At 36.4% G+C, this 19368-nt stretch overlaps 1 protein-coding gene across 8 annotated transcripts in view; it reads right to left on the bottom strand.

Annotated features, from left to right (window-relative positions):
* Positions 1 to 19368, bottom strand: part of ed (echinoid) — a 660012-nt gene that overhangs the window by 122181 nt on the left and 518463 nt on the right. For all 8 annotated transcript variants that reach the window (XM_067767198.1, XM_067767199.1, XM_067767200.1 and 5 more), the window contains exons 6-7: positions 14203 to 16425; positions 10307 to 10774 (exon numbers count right to left, since the gene is read on the bottom strand). In XM_067767198.1, coding sequence (XP_067623299.1) covers positions 10307 to 10774; positions 14203 to 16425 — 2691 coding nt within the window. The remainder of the gene's footprint in view (positions 1 to 10306; positions 10775 to 14202; positions 16426 to 19368) is intronic.

Here is a 19368-nt window from a genome sequence, read left to right as displayed (position 1 = left end):
ATGCTCTCTTTTTCATTTTTTAAACTTATTTTTTATATGGTTTTCGTCGGTTGAAAATGGCGGAATTTAAAAAATAACAAAACAACCCTGATAATCATTTGATTGTCATATGACAGTCAGTAGTGGCAGCATGATTAAATCGGATAAACTGTTCTCGCATACATAAAATTCCGCTGAGAATTATGTATCTGTCTCACATGCATAATGGTATCTGCTGTATGTTCTTTTGTTCTGTACCAGGTGTCCGAAGCTTTCCCAGTTTGAGTCCTTTTTCATGATTATAGGCTGTCGTTGGGTACATGCGGACATGCGTGAGCGAACAAAGGAACATACATAAATTTGAGTATCAATGTTTTCGTTATCGCAGGATCAACATTGTCAATTACAAGTGTGAGTGTATTAGTAAAACTATCAGCGTTTCTTGTAGGGTAGTGGATTTAGCGATATAAATGTATGGCTGAGGTTTATGCGCTCTTTATTGCTGTGTACATATCTGCATTTCAAATTAACTGCTGCCCACTATGTATGTGTGTGTATATGCTTGAGTAATATGCGCTCTTTGTTGCTGTATACATGGATGTGTGGCTGTTTTCTATTTCACCTGCTTGCCTTGCTGTTTTTGCTGTCCAACATTTTTCTAGGATAAACTGCTAACATTCGCTACAATATTATTCTCGAATAGATACATATCTAATATTTTCGTGAGAATTTCTAAATCACTCTGAATGCATTGGCGAATATTTTATTAACTTTCGGCATGTTTGGCTTTTATTTTCGGATGCTATTTCGAGATAAGATCAACATAGTTCTGGGATAGTTTTGGAAAACTTCGAGAGCATTTAGAGATTCGGGGCTGTTTCGATATTACATTTGGGTCCATTTTGTAGGACGATTTTGGAATTTTTATGAGATCGTTTCGGGATGCTCCCGAGTTTACTCTTCGAATTGTGATTTTTTAAAATAGTTTCAACATTGCCTCCTTATCATTTCCGAATGATTAAAAATTGACATGATCGCAGGAGTGCGGCTTCAAATCCCATTCCCGAGAGAAAAAGCTTTGAAATTGATTTGTGGGATTTACAAAGTATAATCGAAACAGCTGTCTGTTCTGATGTCGAGATCTTTAAATTTTTCCCAAATATGTAATAAATTCTAAATAAATAAAAGAATTTTTTGTGAGAATATGTTTTTTTTTTTACCACATGGTTGCTATTTTTAGTGCAAGTAAAACTTCATTATTGCGACCTCACGTTTCGCCAAGCACCTTAGCTTCCTCAGGGGCGAAAAAATATACGTAAAATATAACAATTTACATAACTAAAACTAACAGCATAGCATAGATACTATCTCAGTGAAGTCAAAGAATTGTTTCACTTCATCATCATCATATATATCACTTCAAGAGCCACCTCGAAATTTTGTGATATTCTTCGTTTTGTAATAATTCCAGACAATTTTGGAATTATTATGTTATTGCTCCTATATAAAGTCAAGGCATCATTGTTTTATTTTTTTATTTTTTAGTGCAACCTTGTCTCCCTCTCATTTCCGGACCATTAAGGAATGGTATGGAATCACCGCCTTACCATAATATAGTTGTTATAATTTTCGGTAATATTTTAGAGCTATACTTATTTATTAAGTATTGTTACGAATATTAGCAACACTAAGGGGTACTGCCATCTCTAGGCCGATGCTAAGCAGTGACGTGAATTTACATCAATAATTCAATCATTATGTCTACACATACGCGTGCACGCGGCGGAGAAGCAACGCATAAGCACATGCATATATCTTATCTGAAATGTTCCTAATGATATGCACTTGTGATTGTGGAAGTGTCGCTCACACATACAAGCGCATGGGGAAATCAGTTTCATTTGAGCTATCAATCAGTTTGGTTATTAAGCAAGCTATTCGTTGCAAAGTATAATGAAGTACTTTAATAAAGGCCATTTTTCCATTATTCAATATTGGAGTTATTTATTCAACAGTTTAGCGATACGAACGTTGGCAGAAGATTGCAAATAAGCGGAATTGGAGTAAATTCGTTACAGTATTTTTGTTGGGATACATTTAAGTTTTTTTTAAAGACTTCGTCTTGGTAACGGAATTATTTTTGATCATACACTATTTCCAACAAACTTTTATGTCACTTTGGTATGATTTGGAGTTCATTTAAGCATTGTTTATCTATAATGGGATAATCTTTGGAAACATTTCGAGATAACTTCTGAACTACTTCGAGATTGGTTTCTTCTATCTAGAACAGCGACGGGCAAGTTTGGAAATGCGTAAAGTCGATACAACAGGTGAAACAAAACCATTTCTGTGAAATATTTTCCTGAACTGTTATTTTTAAGCTGAGAGAGCTATTATTGCTTAATATGTGAACATAGTGTACCGAATTTTGGGAAATTCCTCATAATTATAATCTTATTTTAACGTCAAAATCGCTGAGCTGTCGAATAAATAACTCCAATATTCAGTAAGGCAAAATTACAATAATCGTATACTTCACTGATAGCATGTTTAAATCAAACTGATTCCTTATCGCTTGCACCGCGCTGGTTTTATACTTTCGTTCACCTATTTCTCCTAAGGTCTAGACTTTTCACGAACTTGTCTTCTGGAACAATTGTATGTCATACTTGATTATTTAGCTATATACACGTATATCTGTGGTTTATGTTTTTCTTCTAGCTATATGCGTGTATATGTGTGAGTAACAGCTTTTGCTCTTAGCTGATGATAACGTGATGTGTGATCGTTTTTCTTTCTTTTCGCTCTTATCTACTGACTACATATCTGTATGTGAAATAATCTCTTCGTTTCAAGCTGCTGGTTATGTGTGTAAAATATTCTTCGTTGCGTTCTATGTGTGTGTGTAAATGGCTTATTGTCATTGTGTTTATTTACAAACACCGTAGTGATGTTAGAAATGCTAATATTCGCAACAACATTTTTATAACTTTTTATTTATGTATATTTTAAGAAAAATGTAAACAATGTGAAATCAAAATTGCTGCACTTTTTGACAAATAGACTCGACTGAAGCCACGTCTGACTATTGAAAAACTTTTTCCCGATTGACTTTTGGCATGTCCTTTATGAACAGATTTTTGCATTGTGTTATTTTTAGAAGCATAAAAACCAACTGATGTTGTACAACAATAAGATATGGTTTTGATCGAAGTGTTTTACTATTCCGAAATTAGGGCTGCCATTCGTGGCCCGGTTGCCAAGGCGAAAATGCCCTGAAATTTTGCTCGATGACAGCAGGTACTTCATTTTGTCCTCATTTACTGGCAAACCCATCTTTTTTGTTTCTTGTTTCAATTAGGAGTAAGCAGAACGGCGCAGGTGTTCAGGCCGATGATATCGATGTCATCAGCATACGCCAGTAATTTCCAGCTTTTATAGAATATTGCTCCAGAGCAGTTAAGTTCTGCCGGTATCATATACGCCAGCACAAAGCTAGGCATGACAGGGAATCACGCTGTCTGAAACCTCGTTTAGTTTCGAACGGCTCCGAGAAGATCTTTCCAATTCTGACTGAACTGATAGTGTTGCTCAAGTTCGTTTTGCACAGCCGAATAAGTTTTGCGCGAAAAGCATGGGCATGCAATGTATTTGCAACCAGCATATGGACTCAAGGGCAGTGGTCGAGTTCACAGTTCTGGCAACTAACAAACTCTTTCTTATTTTAGCATAAGTGCTGCTGAATAGAATCACATATACACAAATAATCAGAGAATGAGTTTTCCTGAAATGGATATTAGATTTCTATACATTTAAACCTGTTCAATCATCAAAAGTACGGTTCACCAAGCACAAAAAATAAAAAAACAAAATCAAACAAAAAATACGTGCAACGAATCCTTAAATATCTTAATACATTAACCTACAATATGTATCAGGAATTTTGTATCAAGAAAATTAGAATTTAAATGTAAAATTTACCTCTGATGAAAAAAATAAGTCACAGTCAATTGGGTATATGGTATATATGTATGCATACCTTCCCTAGAGCCAAAGTTTTTAATACGCATCTATCGCATTATCGCAAAATGCTAATGTCCTATCTAAATTGCTGTCACAGCACAAATATAAAAAGGTTTGGGTTAGGCTGGGTACATGACCTAAAACTAGAATATACAAGGCACATCAGCGCAATTAATAATGGAGCACAAACCTATACACAAACATACTCCCACAAATACAAAATACATGCGAAATTTTGGAAACTATAATATGTATGTGTGTTTGGATGGCTGTGTGTGTGTGTTGCCTAATAACCGCAATGAGCAGCTTCACGAAACCGACGACAGTCGATCTGGCCGTTGTGGCGTGGCGTGTTTGTGGCTCATTGGCTCGCCACTCCTGAACAAAGCGAGAAATAGGAAAAAAAAAAGAAAAAAAATGTAATTTAACCAAAGTAATTTGCAACCAAATTTGGAACAGTCCAAGGACACAATAAATTTATACGTATATACATATAATTATCTGAAAACCAAAGTCAAAGGATTAAACCGCATTAGCATAAAAATTAAGAAAGTTGCAAATCGATTGGAGTATAAGAATTTATACCCAGATTGCTTAAAAATTATTAAGCCTAGTCATGGCTAAGCGGTGCTAGCACCGTCTGCGTGGTACTGAACCACAATACGATGTATAACGTATTTGGAACTCTTAAAGTAACAACACATTGTGGTATGTGATCTAAAATGCCAACTAAAATACCTCATGGCTTTATGTCTAGTGGATTTCTTTTTCTTCTTCTCAAAGCCAGCAGAACACTCTACGAAGCTTTTCTGGAGTTTGATCGATGGTATGGAAGTCGATGGTGCTTTTACCCTACGCTCATTTTTTTTTATCATTGCGTATTTATCAAAGCCTGATAATCTCGAGGATGATTTGATGTGACCCCCTTTAACTTTATGGGTCATCAAATGCCTACTTTCCATGTGCAACTTGGGGTCGCCCGGGCAGGTTGGATTGAAAATTTGGTTGAAGAAGTCAAAAATTGCGCTGGCAATCCCTTGAAAAGGTTGCGTTACATAATCTCTCGAATCAAGCGGTCATCAGAGCTTCTGGAACTCATGAAGCTGCTGGTTCTTTTTCCTGGGTGAGATTATTTCTGTCCTAGACGACATGTTCACGAGTCATTCTGGAGCATAGAACTAGCACCCTTGCAATGTTAGAACTGCCACAATATGTCTCCTAACCACGCCTGCACAGCAAAGTGCAAATGCCAATGTTGAGAAGCGTCGAGCCCAGGGGATCTCGTCTTCAGAATTGTATTTCCAACCAGAGTGGAAGAGAAAACATACAACTTGTTTTGAAGCTACACATCAAGCTGTTCCAATGTCAATATGTATACTGTGATAAGTTCAACTTCTACATATCCACAAAAAGGTAGAGTCCCCCAAAATAACACAAACCATGTTTTCAACTGTAATGTGGGGCAATGTACATTCTCCGTGCTCCCATCCAAATTAAACTTCTAGCTTTCCTCAACTACAGTTAAAGAATTTGAATGACAACAACATAATAGTGTTGGCTGGGTTATGATTTGAAATGACAAATATGACAGAGCGTCTAGCCGAACTGATGTGCTAACAACTGAACTAAAAGGGATGGCAGGTAAACGCCTTGTTGATTGATGGGCGTACAATGAAAAATTGCTCAGTTGGAAGACTTGGTGAATGAATGTATGCGAAGAAGATGCCGGACAGCAAATTAAGGAATAACCAAACTAGCGAGCACCTAGAAGGTTTCAACGCGAGAAGCTGAAGCGTTATAGTCTTCCATGCGAGAAGCTGAAACTTATAAGTTTTCTATGCGAGAAGCCGGCTTAAACTTTAACCAGAGAGGTGTACACATACAGTTTAATAAAAAGTGTATACCGTCGTTAGATTTTGGGTCGACGTTGTTCGTATCAGAGTCGTGTGTTATAAAATCTGTTATAACAAATTTTTGTGAAAAAATCAGAATTTTTCACGAATGAAATTCTTCATTTATAGACGTTCAGTAACAAGGTTAAACTTTAAGGTTTTATTAAATTTAAATTTTTTTTTAAACTTTTTTGGTTTTGTTTTGAAAGCACAGTTTGCTTTTTTAGATAATTTTGTTAAAATAAAACCAATGTTTTCAAACCAAATGAGTTAAATTTTTAGATTTTTTAAACCTTTTGGTTTTGTTTCAAAACCATAAATGTATACAAGTTTCAATCTTCTGATTTTTTAGTCTTTCTGATTTTAAAACTAGAAGTGTATACAATTTTCAATTTTAAGATTTAAAAATTAAGATTTCTTATGTTAAAACCAGAAGTTCATATAAGTTTCTATTTTAAGATTTCTTAAACCTTTTGGTTTTGGTTTTTAGTTAAAACAAAATGTTTTTAAAGTAGAAGTGTCTGGTTTTGTTTAAGTTTTTGAAATATTTTGGTTTTGTTTCAAAATCAGATATGTATAGAAGTTTTTTTTTAGATTTTTTAATCTTTCTTGTTTTGTTTTTTTTTTTTTTGTTTTTTCTTGTATAAAATTTCCGCTTTTTGGATTTTTAAACTTGTTGGTTTTGTTTTGAAATCAACAAATCTGCAAGTTAAATTCTTTAGATTTTTTTGGTAATATCTTGAAACTAAGGGTGTATATTTTTGTTTTAAACTAGAAGTGTTTAAAATTCTTTTTAGTTTTTCTAAACTTTTAGGTTTTTTTTTAAACCAGAAATAATTACAAACTCAAACTTTTGGGTTTTATTTAAAAACCAGAAATGTATACATGTTAAAATTTTTGTATTTTCTAAACTTTTGTGTCTAAAGAAGAAGTGTCTGGTTTTCTTTTAAAACCAAATATGTTTAAATGTTTAGATATTTTAGTCTTTCTTGTTTTTGTTTACAAACTGGAAGTGTCAAGAATTTTCTATTTTAAGATTTTTTAAACCTTTTAGTTTTTGTCTCAAAACCAGAAGCGTATACAGGTTTCTTTTTTAAGATTTTATGAACTTTTCGGTTTATGTATTTTTTAAACTACATACGTTTTGTTTTGAAACAATTTGGAGCCTCACAGTTACTGTTCAGCCAAGTTTAAAAATTAATCCGCAAAAGATTAGAGAGCAGCGAAGAATATTCAGAGATTTTAAACGTAAGCAAAAAAAGTTTGAAGAATTGTTTATACCGATGAATGGTATAAAACTTAAGCCCAAATATTTAACCTCGCAGTCAAGAACTGTCCATCTCAATTCAGCGGTACCCCAAAATTGTTTAAGGAGTCTTAGACCTTACAACAACAGAGGACAAAAGCTGGCTATATAAAACTAGATTGAAGTTGTGGCACTGGTGGTGCATCCGATTATACATGTAAGTGAGAATGATGTTTAATGGTGGCGGCTGACCTGCCGGTAATGCGATAATTTGGCTAGCAACCATTTTTACATTTACATTTTCACCTTAACTCACCGCACCTAAGCTTGCCCCAAGTTAAACGCAAAAGGGGAGGGATGAAGAGTGAAAGCGTTAAAGTGGTGCCACTATGATGTATATCCTGCACACACACGCACACATAAACACACACACCCAGATACAAACCCATATCATGTAGCCACTAATCCCATAGTGAATATTGTTTGGCTTATATCGTTATTTTATTTTTCAGGCGTAAGCCTTTTTGCGGTTTTATGTATGTATGGGTGTATGTACGTACGTGCCTATGTGCTGGAATGCGCATTTATTTCATTTCACATTTTATAGCTTTCGTTTGACCCTGTGCGCATTTCACATTCAGCAATTGGCAAAGAGTTTTTTATAAAAGTTGGAATCGCTGGATTTCATCTTTGCCACTTGATCGATGTGTTCTCATCGATTTATTGTTGTAGCATTTCCGATTCAATACTATGCTTCCTCTTCCAATATTCAACCAAACATTTCCCATTGCTGTTAAGCATTGTAGTTTTGGTTCATGTTATGAATTTCACGTTTTTTAACAAAGTTTTTTTCTCCAGATTTTGTTTGACATGTTTTTAGTAACTGTTGCCGATAGTTATTTTGCCCTTGTTGTTTGTTGAGTTTTTTGGTTCGTTTTTGGTTCGCATGAGTGAACAATTGTATGGCACTCGTAACCAGTGCATCAGCAAAGAGATGAAAAATCACCGAAAATTGTGTTGAACACTTTTTTTGTTGTTAAGGGTCATGGGATAAGAGATAAATGGACAGAGTTGCCAAATTTATTTTATTACTGCTCAAGAGAAAATATAGTGAAATTTTTATAGATGTCAAAATAAAAATGAATTTACATGCATAGCTTTACATTATTTCTATAATTTCAAAAGATGAATCTGAAGGAATTAAGTATATTCTCTATCATAAAGGACGTTTTCACTTTCTCAACTGACTTTTCGCATTTCCATATGACTTTCATGAATTTACAATTGTCTATTCTCATTTACTACTGTCCATACTGAATTACAATTGGAGCTTTAGAATTTACATTCAAATCTTTCTCGTTTGAAGTGAAGCTTTTGCATTTACATATGACTCTTTCAAATTTGTAACTAACTATTCTCATTTACAACTTACTGGTATGAATTAAATTTAACGCCTTCGAGTTTTCATTTGACGCATTCTCATTTACATGTGATCTTATACTAAGAAGAGGCTTCCGCATTTTCGTATGTTGCAGGTGACTTTTCTTATTTAAATCTGACTATTGTCAATTAAAATTGATGCCTGCAAATGTCGTCAAATGAAGTATTTAGTAAGTAACTATTATCATATAAAAATTAGGTTTTCGTATTTCGGTATGACTCTCTCGCATCTACAATTTACTGTTCTCATTTACAACTTACAAATCTCAATTCTACCTAACGCTTTCGAATTTTGATTTGACGCTTTCATATCGAAGTGACGCTTTGGCATTTACAATTGAGTAATGTCACACTCTCGTTAACAACTGACTATTCTCAATTAATATTGAAGCATTCGCGTTTCCACCACACCTTTTCTCATTTACAATTGGAAAATGTATAGGCAATCTTCTAGCCGTATTCGAGCCCCTTTTACATATAGGATTGTGTCGGACATTTTTGAAATTCGTTGAGCAACGTGTAACCAGAAGGACACTTCGTTGCGTAGTATCCTGTACTGCGAAGCTTAATGCCGATGGCTTTCGATGCCAAGTCATTGCTCACGCCGATAACGCAATTTCAATAGCAACGAGAAAACATATTCAAAACCCGAGCCGAGCTATTACATACGGCATCGCTTATCATGCAGGACTGGTCCTGTGAAAGAGGAATCAGTATGAAAACAGTCGAGGGTAAAATATGGGACTTAAAGAGAGAGACCAATGGTTTGAAGCTGCATAAAATGTCATAGCTATACCCCGAAGCATTATGATTTGGTTCACTAAAATCACACGGAACTAACTGTGGAACTATGGTCAATTTGCAGCGGTCAGCCACAATCAAGACTCACAAAGGCTCCGAAATTGGGCTACGTCTTTAACACCAAACAGCATAGCAACCAACCAGCATAATACAAGCTATATCTATATTTGAAGTTTTGGAGTATACTATTGACTCACATTTTAGTATCCAAATATGATCATATGAAGTTCTTTTCAACGGACATGCGTGGTTGCTTAAAGTTGCGCTGAGAAAACCTAGACGCTTATAGGTAGAGCCTATGTTTCGTAAAGACAGAAGGCAGAGTAAAGATTTGGGCCTTTGCTCAAGTGCAAGTTTTTGGCTACTCCTGATGTGTAATTATGAGTCAAAATACAATTGGATGTGAAGACTATTGCATATTTGCGTGCCCTTCCAGAGCGGTTATTATACATCGAGGACCCATAAAGATAACAATGAAGCTAATTACAAAATTCAAAAGTGAATAATTCCCCCAAATTTTCCTTAGATCTGGCAACTTTACGCCTTAATCTTGACCGCAACCAAAAACCGCACTCGCTTACAACACCACACAAATGGTTATTGCCAATATTTAGCCGATTGGTAGAGCGTTACTGCTGGCACTGATATGGTCCTTGAAAATACAATAACAACACCAATTTAAAATGTCCAATTGCAATCACAAACTGCATTGTATTGATGATAGTAACGGCGTCGAGTGTACAACAACACCAAGTGCAAGTAAATAGATACATAAAAAAAGAACACAGCAGCTAACAACAAAACATACTCTTAGGAGAGCATTTGATGAGAAGAAAATATTACAACTACAACTAGAACAACAATACTTATAAAAAACCACAACGAGTATGTACAAATGCAGCAACTACTACTAAGTACTTACATTCATTTCCTTGCATCGAATGTGCCGTTAGACCTTGTATTCCAACACCACCACCGACACCGCCACCGCCCATGCCAACACCACCACCACCGACGACACCACTCATATTCACACCAACACCACTACTCGGATGATAACTATAGCCATTTTGCGTTGCATACAATGCACTCTTTTGGTCTTCCATACCCAAGGCAAGATCCATCGAATGTTCAAGTGCTTTGTTATCAAGTCCACTCGCTGGATAATAGGGTGGCGGAGGTTGACTTTGTTGTGCAGCGACAATCGATGGTCGCACCGAGTCCATTTCATAATCCTTAGCGGCAGCACTCTTTTTCGATTGATTGCGTTTGCAACGACAGAACATCAACAATAAACCGACAAATAATGCGAATACAATACAAGATACGATTATGGCGATCAGGGTGGGTGTGGCTAAAGCGGATGCCTCAGCAATGTATGTACGACCGACTGTAGAAGAAAGAAAATAAAATGAGAAGAAAAATTACAAAAAAATGTTAAAAATCAAAATCATGAAATGATAAAGTTTGTGTGTGTGTGTGTGTGTGTACAGAGAGAAGTAAGCAAGAAGATAAGTAGCTGACAGAAGTTGGATGCGCGTATGGGGGCTTCATTATTATGGAACAAAAGATACAGACTCCGAATATATATGTACACTGAAAGAAAAAGACTGGTAAAATCAACCGAAATACGGGTCAATTCAACCGAAATTTTTCTCAATTTTTATCCATCGCAACAAGATGTTGAATCATCTGCGCACAAATCGTTGATTCGTAATTGACCGTTTTAGTAGTCAAATGAACAAAAAAAGTTGTTGCGACAAAAAAAATGTAAAGCGCGATAACCTCCGAAGAGATCTAAGGCCGAGCTTCTCTTCCAATTTGCGCCGACTCCGAACGGCATCTGCAAGGCAGATGAGTTTTAACTGAGAGCTTTTCATGGCATATATATACACTAGCAGCGTTTGCCAAACACTGCCGAGGGGCGACCCCGCTTAGAAAAATTTTCTTCTAATTGAAAAACCTTATTTCTAAAATTTGGATGTTACCTTGCCCGGAGTCCGAACCCAGGGCATACGGTGTGGCAGGCGTAGCACGCTACCATCACACCACGGTGGCACTTACTAACCGAACGTCAATTGGGCTCGCAGCAAATATGCTGGCACACATTAAACATTATACACTTTATTAGTTTATTTTATTAAACGCACTTTCACCAAAGTTTTTATTTTATATAAACTTCGCTTTGCAAATAGAAATGAAAATAGTAGACACAAAAGTGATTCTCAATTCTTTCAGTTGCAGCTCAGCTCATTCTCAATTTTTTCTCTCGCATGTAGTTGCCACACTTGATTGTTTCGAACAAAACTTGTATAAATGTTTGACATAACATTTTAAATAGAGAACCTGTAAGTTATAGAAAAGTAATGAATGAAATCGTTAGAAGGTAATTCACCACTGGAGTAACTGTTAATTTTCGTAACACTTTAAGTTGAAACGATTCCATAACAACTCAAACTTTTATGTAGTCGGAAACATCAACATTAAAAAAAGATTTTTTTTATTATCTTATTAAATTCGTTCGCGTGAGTGAAAATTCGTAAAAGCTTGAACAAAATATTACTAACTTTGGAAAAATCCTGTTCGTTCAAACAAAACTTTTGCAACAAGAGGACGCAATTTTGCATTTCGCTTGGAGGAGAAGTTGCAAAATTGTACCCGATAAATAGGTGTTCCGGTATCTCATAATTTTTGCACAGTAAATTCAAAAAAGGGTTTTTCGTTTTGTATTGATAACTGAAAAGCTAGTTTTCTGTTGTTTTCCCATTTTGTGTGTTTTCGATTTGGTGATTTTCTTATTTTGTTATTTTTTTTTAAACAAGTGGCACCATCGTCATAAGTACAAAGTAGAGAGCGCAGTGAGCGTAAAATTCTCTTTGAAATTTGCTCATGTATTGACTGTTGATAGCTGTTGAAATGACCAGTGAGATCAGTTGTGTTAACAGAAAAATCAGTTAGGTTGACCAGGAATCTGTCAATTTTACAGAATTTTGTTAACTTAAGAGCGACAATTTCTCTTCTGTTGAAATGACTAAACTAATTTGTTCGTTTGACAAAGAACTCAGACGAATTAACCATAATTCGATCAATTTCACTGAATCTCCGTTAAGTCAAGAACAACAGAACCGATTTGTTGATTTTACTAGCACCATTTCTTTCAGTGTATACTTATTATTTACATGAGAGTATGTAGGCCTGGGATTAAAATGGTGCGTTGATGTGTGGCAGGGTACAAATAATTTTTTTTTGTGTTACAAAAGAAAAAATGATTTCGTTGAGAGGAGGTAGTTGTGTTCTGGACTGTGCTGTCTAAAACAGATTGATGCGGTATTAAGTAGACGTATGCCAAAGTATGAGAAAAGCATCTACAAGGACATTCATGAATGTGAAATAAACAAATGGCTAAAAGGACAAGCCGAGTTTCGAGGAGGATTTGTACGAGTGTACGGGTATCTCATTGTGCGCATTCAGTGATGGAAGCTTAAGCAGCATGGCAATAGGAAAATTTAAGAATCAACACAAAGCGGGAGTTCTCGGTATACAAACGACGTGTGAGTATTGAGAGGGCGCGAGGTGTGCATTTTCTCAGGTAGCCAAGAAGCGCTCGTGACGCATAACTCCCCCATAACTTCGCAGCTAACTTCACAAACGTAACATTTATATGGGCTCCTGGTCGCAGGATTATTGCGGGCAATGAAAAGGCAGAGGAACTTGCCGAGGCAAGGACATGGCTAGAAGCTGCGAAGGCGCTGGAGATGCATTATCTACTTACATCAATCAAAAGAAACATACATAGCATATTCAAGAAGATGGCAGTCTTCAACTGGCTCTCCTCGGACACGTCCATGATAACCAAGCAAAACTTGAGCGAATTACAAAAGTAGGAGCGGACTGATAAAGAAAAATATATTTAGGATCACTACCACAATCGAGTGAGACTGCCCACTTAGCTTCCATGCTGAAAGGATTATGATCCTTTTAAACACCCTTTGCAGGACATGCGGCGAGCAGAACAGCAAATAAACAGTCGCGCACTACCTTTGCGGTAACTTCAGGAAGTAGCTAAATGCTATGTAAAATATCAGCATGTTCACTGTCCGCATTCAATGGTTCAATCAGAGTACCAACTAGCCATAAAAAAAACAGCCACAATTAGTTTCGGGAGAGATGTGCAAAAAAATGGTGGTCCGTGCACTACTTGGGCTCGGATCTTTGGTATCCGTGCGGCACAGCAACTAACCTATTATTTTCTATGTTATGGCCAAATACCATCGCACAATTCAATGGAAGATTGCGGTAGAGAATGTCGAAGAAGCTTTTCTCGGTGAGTATCCTTAATATGTCAGATAGCCAGGTAGCCGTGCGTGCCTTGCACTCTTAAAAAACTACTTCTTAGCAACTGGGTGAATGCATTAGACTCCTAAATGGTCTGGGAGCCAGTTGTTTATGGATGTGTTCCCTAGCATCAGGGACATGAAAGTAACGAACAGGCAAACTACCCAGACAAGCAGGGTGCTAAAGCGGCATTCTATGGTCCAAAGCCCTTCTGTGAACCCAAAATGGCAAACACAAGGGAAACCATAAGTAACTGGGAATCAAAGCAGTACAGACAATACTGAATTCAGTGTAGGTCGTACCTAAGTTCATCCCAGTTGAGGCTTTTGTAGATACATGGTTATCCGACTAGGTACTAAATTATCTAATCGTATATTATATTCAGAATGGAGGTGTCTTCTATTGTGTACATAAGATACAATTCAAAGAGTTCACTCCACTTCTTCCAATATCTATCCAATGTACGATATTCTAGATACTTACTTTCCGCATTTGTGTGCTTGCCACAATGTTCTTGATTTGAGCGCAAACATAATTTCACGCGCACTGTTGGTCTATTATCATCCTCCAATGCTAGTGTATTCATACCACCTTCCTCATCATCATCGTCGTTGTGACCACCATCATCACTACCATGACCGCCCAAATGATTGTGCCCCAACGAACGCCCACCACTGCTACGATATGCCGGTATATGACGATCAATTTTAGTCTCCTTAAAAGTGGGACCATTACCGGATAGCTGCAAATTCACTGTATCCACTACTTCCCATTGAGCCATCGGTGTATCAACGTTAACCATCGATTCCACTATAGCTACCAATGACAAGCAGGTGGCACCAACATTTATACCCAGCGTATGCGTATTCGGGTCATAGGTGACATGTAGTGGCGGTGGTATTTTGCTTACTTTTGTTGTAGTCAATATCTCATTCGAGTATGGTGAATTGCCTTTCGTATTGAGTGCATTCACCTTAAAAGCATAACTCTGATGCTGATCGAGTGATGTCACCTTGCATGGATTATCACGTTGACAATCGAACTCTAACCAATCAGTGTTGCTTGTAGCAATCGTTGCGCAATCGGGTATTAACTGCTCTTCGCGTGGCATGGGTACACGACGATAGCTAACGAAAAACTTTGTATTACTCAAACCGCCATCAAAACCGGGATCCCAGCTGAGTGTAACATAGTTGGGGCCAACATCTACAGCGCGCGTATTCGTCGGTTTCTCTGGTGGACCTTTCTGCTGCAGACGTATTGGTGCGCGTATTGTATCCAATGAGTTGACAACGCGGCACGTGTACTCACCATAATCGGCGTGTGTTAGTGAGTTGATGCGTAAAACTGAGGTGTAAATATCATTATTATCGGTGGTTGTGCTAATTTCATAATGACCATCGGAAGACATTGTCAGCGGTGAGGGATTATTACCGAACTGCCATTGAAATTCAGGTTTCGGATAAGCTTGCACTTTGCACACAACCTCAGCAGTTTCGCGTATATCGAACGCAACTTTGTTGTACTGATGCAGCACGATGGGTTCGTGTTCAATGCGCAATTGCATGCTTGAATTCGCCGAATTCACTTCATTCTCATACAGGCAGGTATATAAACCGCGATCGCCGGGTACCAGCTGATTACCGTTAGGACGCGCTTTACCACGAAACTTCAACATGCTCTGCACTGTTACCATGCCATTCGGGCCATGATCGGGATTCGTTTTTACTTCGTAAAGATTAAGTTCAGGCAAAATTTCAACACCATCTTTCAACCAACGTATCGTAGGCGCTGGTTTACCTTTAGCGCTACATGTTACAGCATAATCTGTATCTGCCACACGTCGTGTCATGTGTTGTTGTAATTTCGCTAGAAATTGTGGAGGCTGATGTATCTCAAGCACAATTGTGGCCATTTTGCCTATACCGAGTTCATTCACTGCATGACAATGATATTTTCCCTCATTACCGAGATGCGCTTTCGGTATTGAATATTGTGGTCCTTGCGCTAAAATTTTTTGCGTGCTAGAGAATTCACCATCCATATCACGAAACCAACGATATTGCGGCACAGGCCAACCAGGTGGATTTGCTGAACAGGTCAATGTTACACCATTACCCACATGTACAATCGGTTTATTGGGTGTTATGAAAGCCTGTCCAGGACGATGGCGTACGAGCAACGCTACTGTAGAGTTACCAATGCGTTCGCTACGTTCTTGTCCATAAGATTCCATTATATTTACAGCACGACAAATATAATTGCCTGCATGTTCGGCGCGTACCGAAGAGAGCGTAAGCACTTCACCTGAGTAACGGAATTCGGGCGCGCCCTCTTTCAACCATTCAATGGTTATTGGCATGGGATTTGCTGTAACATTGCAACGTATATCGACTGTGTCGCCTTCTTCTGCTTCACGCGTCTTTGATTCGATCACAACTGTAGGCGGATATAAAATGTCCAAAATGAGTACACTTTCACCCGATTTACCAAGTCCATTATCTGCTGAGCATGTATATTTGCCAGCATCCTGTGCGCTAACACGATGTATCGTTTGTACTAGGGAGGAGCTAATAAAGCGTCCATCGCGTGTCCAACGTACATTAGGCACTTTGGGTTTTGCATCGACATTACATTCTAATTTGGCAGTACGATCACGTTCGACACGAAGTGGATTTTCCGGTCCAACATCAACGCGTGGAAAATCTGCAAAGAAACAAACACAAAAATATATGTTTAGGAAAATGAAATTACAGAATATTAATAAATTTTAATAGTCATGAAGTAAACATGTAAACACATTTATATTTCAATACATACATACAAACATAATATAGTCATCATAGTAATTAAAAAGTTGTAACTGAATTTACTTTGTAACTACTAAAGCGAAATCATGAAACATGACCAAAAAATTTGGCTTAGTAGGCGGCATAAGCGACAAATTAAGTGCGAGCTTAGATTTTCAGTTTCAAAATAAGAAGGACGTCTACATAGGAATAAGCATGGTATATACTAGGGGTGGGACTATCCGAATAAAAATTATCCGAATAATACACTCTTTTATCCGCCAGGTATTCGTAATCCGAATAATATTTATTCGGATTTTTTATTCGTTTATTCGGATAGTACTATCCGGATAGTGCGCACTATCCGGATACTTCGAATAGTAAAATAAAAGACATTGCGTTTATGTTACGCTCATCGCTTGTGCAGATGAGCATGCACATATATTTATACGTACATATATTTATGTGTGTATAGATGCATATATGCATTTGTTTGTTTGGGGTTGCTTTGTTAATATTCATTTATTTAGTTACATATATTTACGTAACCAAAGTTGTGCTTGAGGCTTAAGCTAGAAATAGTTATCGGGGTCGTTTACAACTGTACTGATCATAGAACTTTGTTTATTAGTAAACAGGTGTGGAAATGGTAATATGGTAGGGATTTTTGTTTCCCATATACATACATATATATATATATATGTATGTATGTAAGTTGTATGAAAAATTTTTGTTTTGATATCTTTTGGTTTGTATAAACATCTAATTGGTCACCATTAAAAAAATAAGTTTACATGTCATTGTCAAAATTGTTTGCGAAGTCTGATGGATCAAAAGTTATTTAAGGTCAATGTTAACTTAATGAAAACTTTGGAAAAAAATTTCCTAAAATAAAGTTTGAAGCAATCCATTTTAAACGTAACAAAATTCTAGTGGAATTAGTGACTAGTTTCAAAAACGGCTGCCGCTCCTTAAAATTTTGATTGTCTTTGAACGCGTTAAACGCTATAATATAAATACCCAAATGTGCATATAAGCATATTCTAACATATGTACATGTTGTATTCTTGCAGATTCCTTTGAATCTAATTTAAATAACTTTTGATCCATCAGACTTCGCAAAAAATGTTGAGAATGACATGTAAACTTATTTTTTTAATGGTGACCAATTAGATGTTTATACAAACCAAAAGATATCAAAACAAAAATGTTCCATACAACTTATATACGTATGTATGTATATGGGAAAGAAAAATCCCTACATTATTACCATTTCCACACCTGTTTACTAATAAACAAGGTTCTATGATCAGTACAGTTGTAAACGACCCCGATAACTATTTCTAGCTTAAGCCTCAAGCACAACTTTGGTTACGTAAATATATGTAACTAAATAAATGAATATTAACAAAGCAACCCCAAACAAACAAATGCATATATGCATCTATACACACATAAATATATGTACGTATAAATATATGTGCATGCTCATCTGCACAAGCGATGAGCGTAACATAAACGCAATGTCTTTTATTTTACTATTCCAAGTATCCGGATAGTGGGGTGTGCGAAATTCTAGGATAGTACTATCCGAATAAACGAATAAAAAATCCGAATAAATATTATTCGGGTTATTTGAAACGAATAAATTTATTCGTTTATTCGAATAACGTTTATTCGGATATAATTCGAAAATAATCCCACCACTAGTATATACGCAAGAATTCCTCAGTTTTGTTTTAAAACAACAAATTTATAAACACGAACGCCACAACCACAAAACATCACTGATTATTCTCACGAAATATGGGTGAGTAGGAAGATAATTAATATGAAAGTGGGAAATATGAAATTTTTTATTAATAAAAACTAGAGACGAAAAGCTAAAGTATTACCAAGAAGTTACCGTTAATTGCATGCTTAAGCAGATAAAAAGGGATTAATAAAAGAGTATGACTAATGAAAGAGGATGAGAAGAATTAAATAATATATTTTTAAAGCTGGCGAAGAGAAAATGATTGAATATGAAAAAGTTACAAGCTGAATAAAACAAAATAAGAAAGGACGAGACTATTTTCCATTGTGTTATAATTGTTATAATTGCAACGGAGCTATAATCCATTGATATTTTTATGAGGTAGGTCGCTGAGAGTATTGTAGAATGAGACCAGCAGAATCAAATATTTCTTGCTAAACGGATTTTATTGCGATTTTTTTATATTTTTTTATTAATTTATTTAAGCCAATTAAAAAATAATCTTATAGGATAATTATGAAAGTGTTAAGTAGATTACAATGTTAATATAAATTAACTTACTTATAAAAAGTATTTAAAATACTCAGAAAGCCATCTTTCGAACAAGAAAAATCTATCTCACAAAATTTAGAAATTCTATTGAACTCAATTAAGGCTCTAGTAATTGGAGCATTCCGCGCATAAAGAGCCCTAAGAACATCAATATGAAAAAACTCAGAAGCACGAAGAGCTCTAGCCGGAATATTAATGAAAATCCTCTCCAAGAGCACAGGGCAATCAACAACCCCACGTAACAAATCGAAAACGAACGACAGCGATAAAATTGTTCTCCTGTCCTGCAATGATTTTAAGTTAATCAATAAGAAACGAGCTTTATAAGTCGGGATAGGATCCGAGAAGCGCAGACTGCGTAATGCAAAGTGTACGAATACTTTTTTGGATTCGTTCAATTCTTGCAACATGGCAGGAATAATACGGAGCCCAGATGAAACACGCCTACTCAAGCTTGGAACGCACAAACGCGGAATATAAAAGCTTTAGCGTATACGGGTCACTCAAATCCAAGCTATGACGCCTAACAAAAAGCTGGCATGGCATACGACT

Source organism: Eurosta solidaginis, chromosome 2 (assembly GCF_040869045.1).
Source record: "Eurosta solidaginis isolate ZX-2024a chromosome 2, ASM4086904v1, whole genome shotgun sequence".
Taxonomy (NCBI): Eukaryota; Metazoa; Arthropoda; class Insecta; order Diptera; family Tephritidae; genus Eurosta; species Eurosta solidaginis.
The sequence above is the reverse complement of the archived record's forward strand: the minus strand, read 5'-3'. Positions and strand labels throughout refer to the sequence as shown.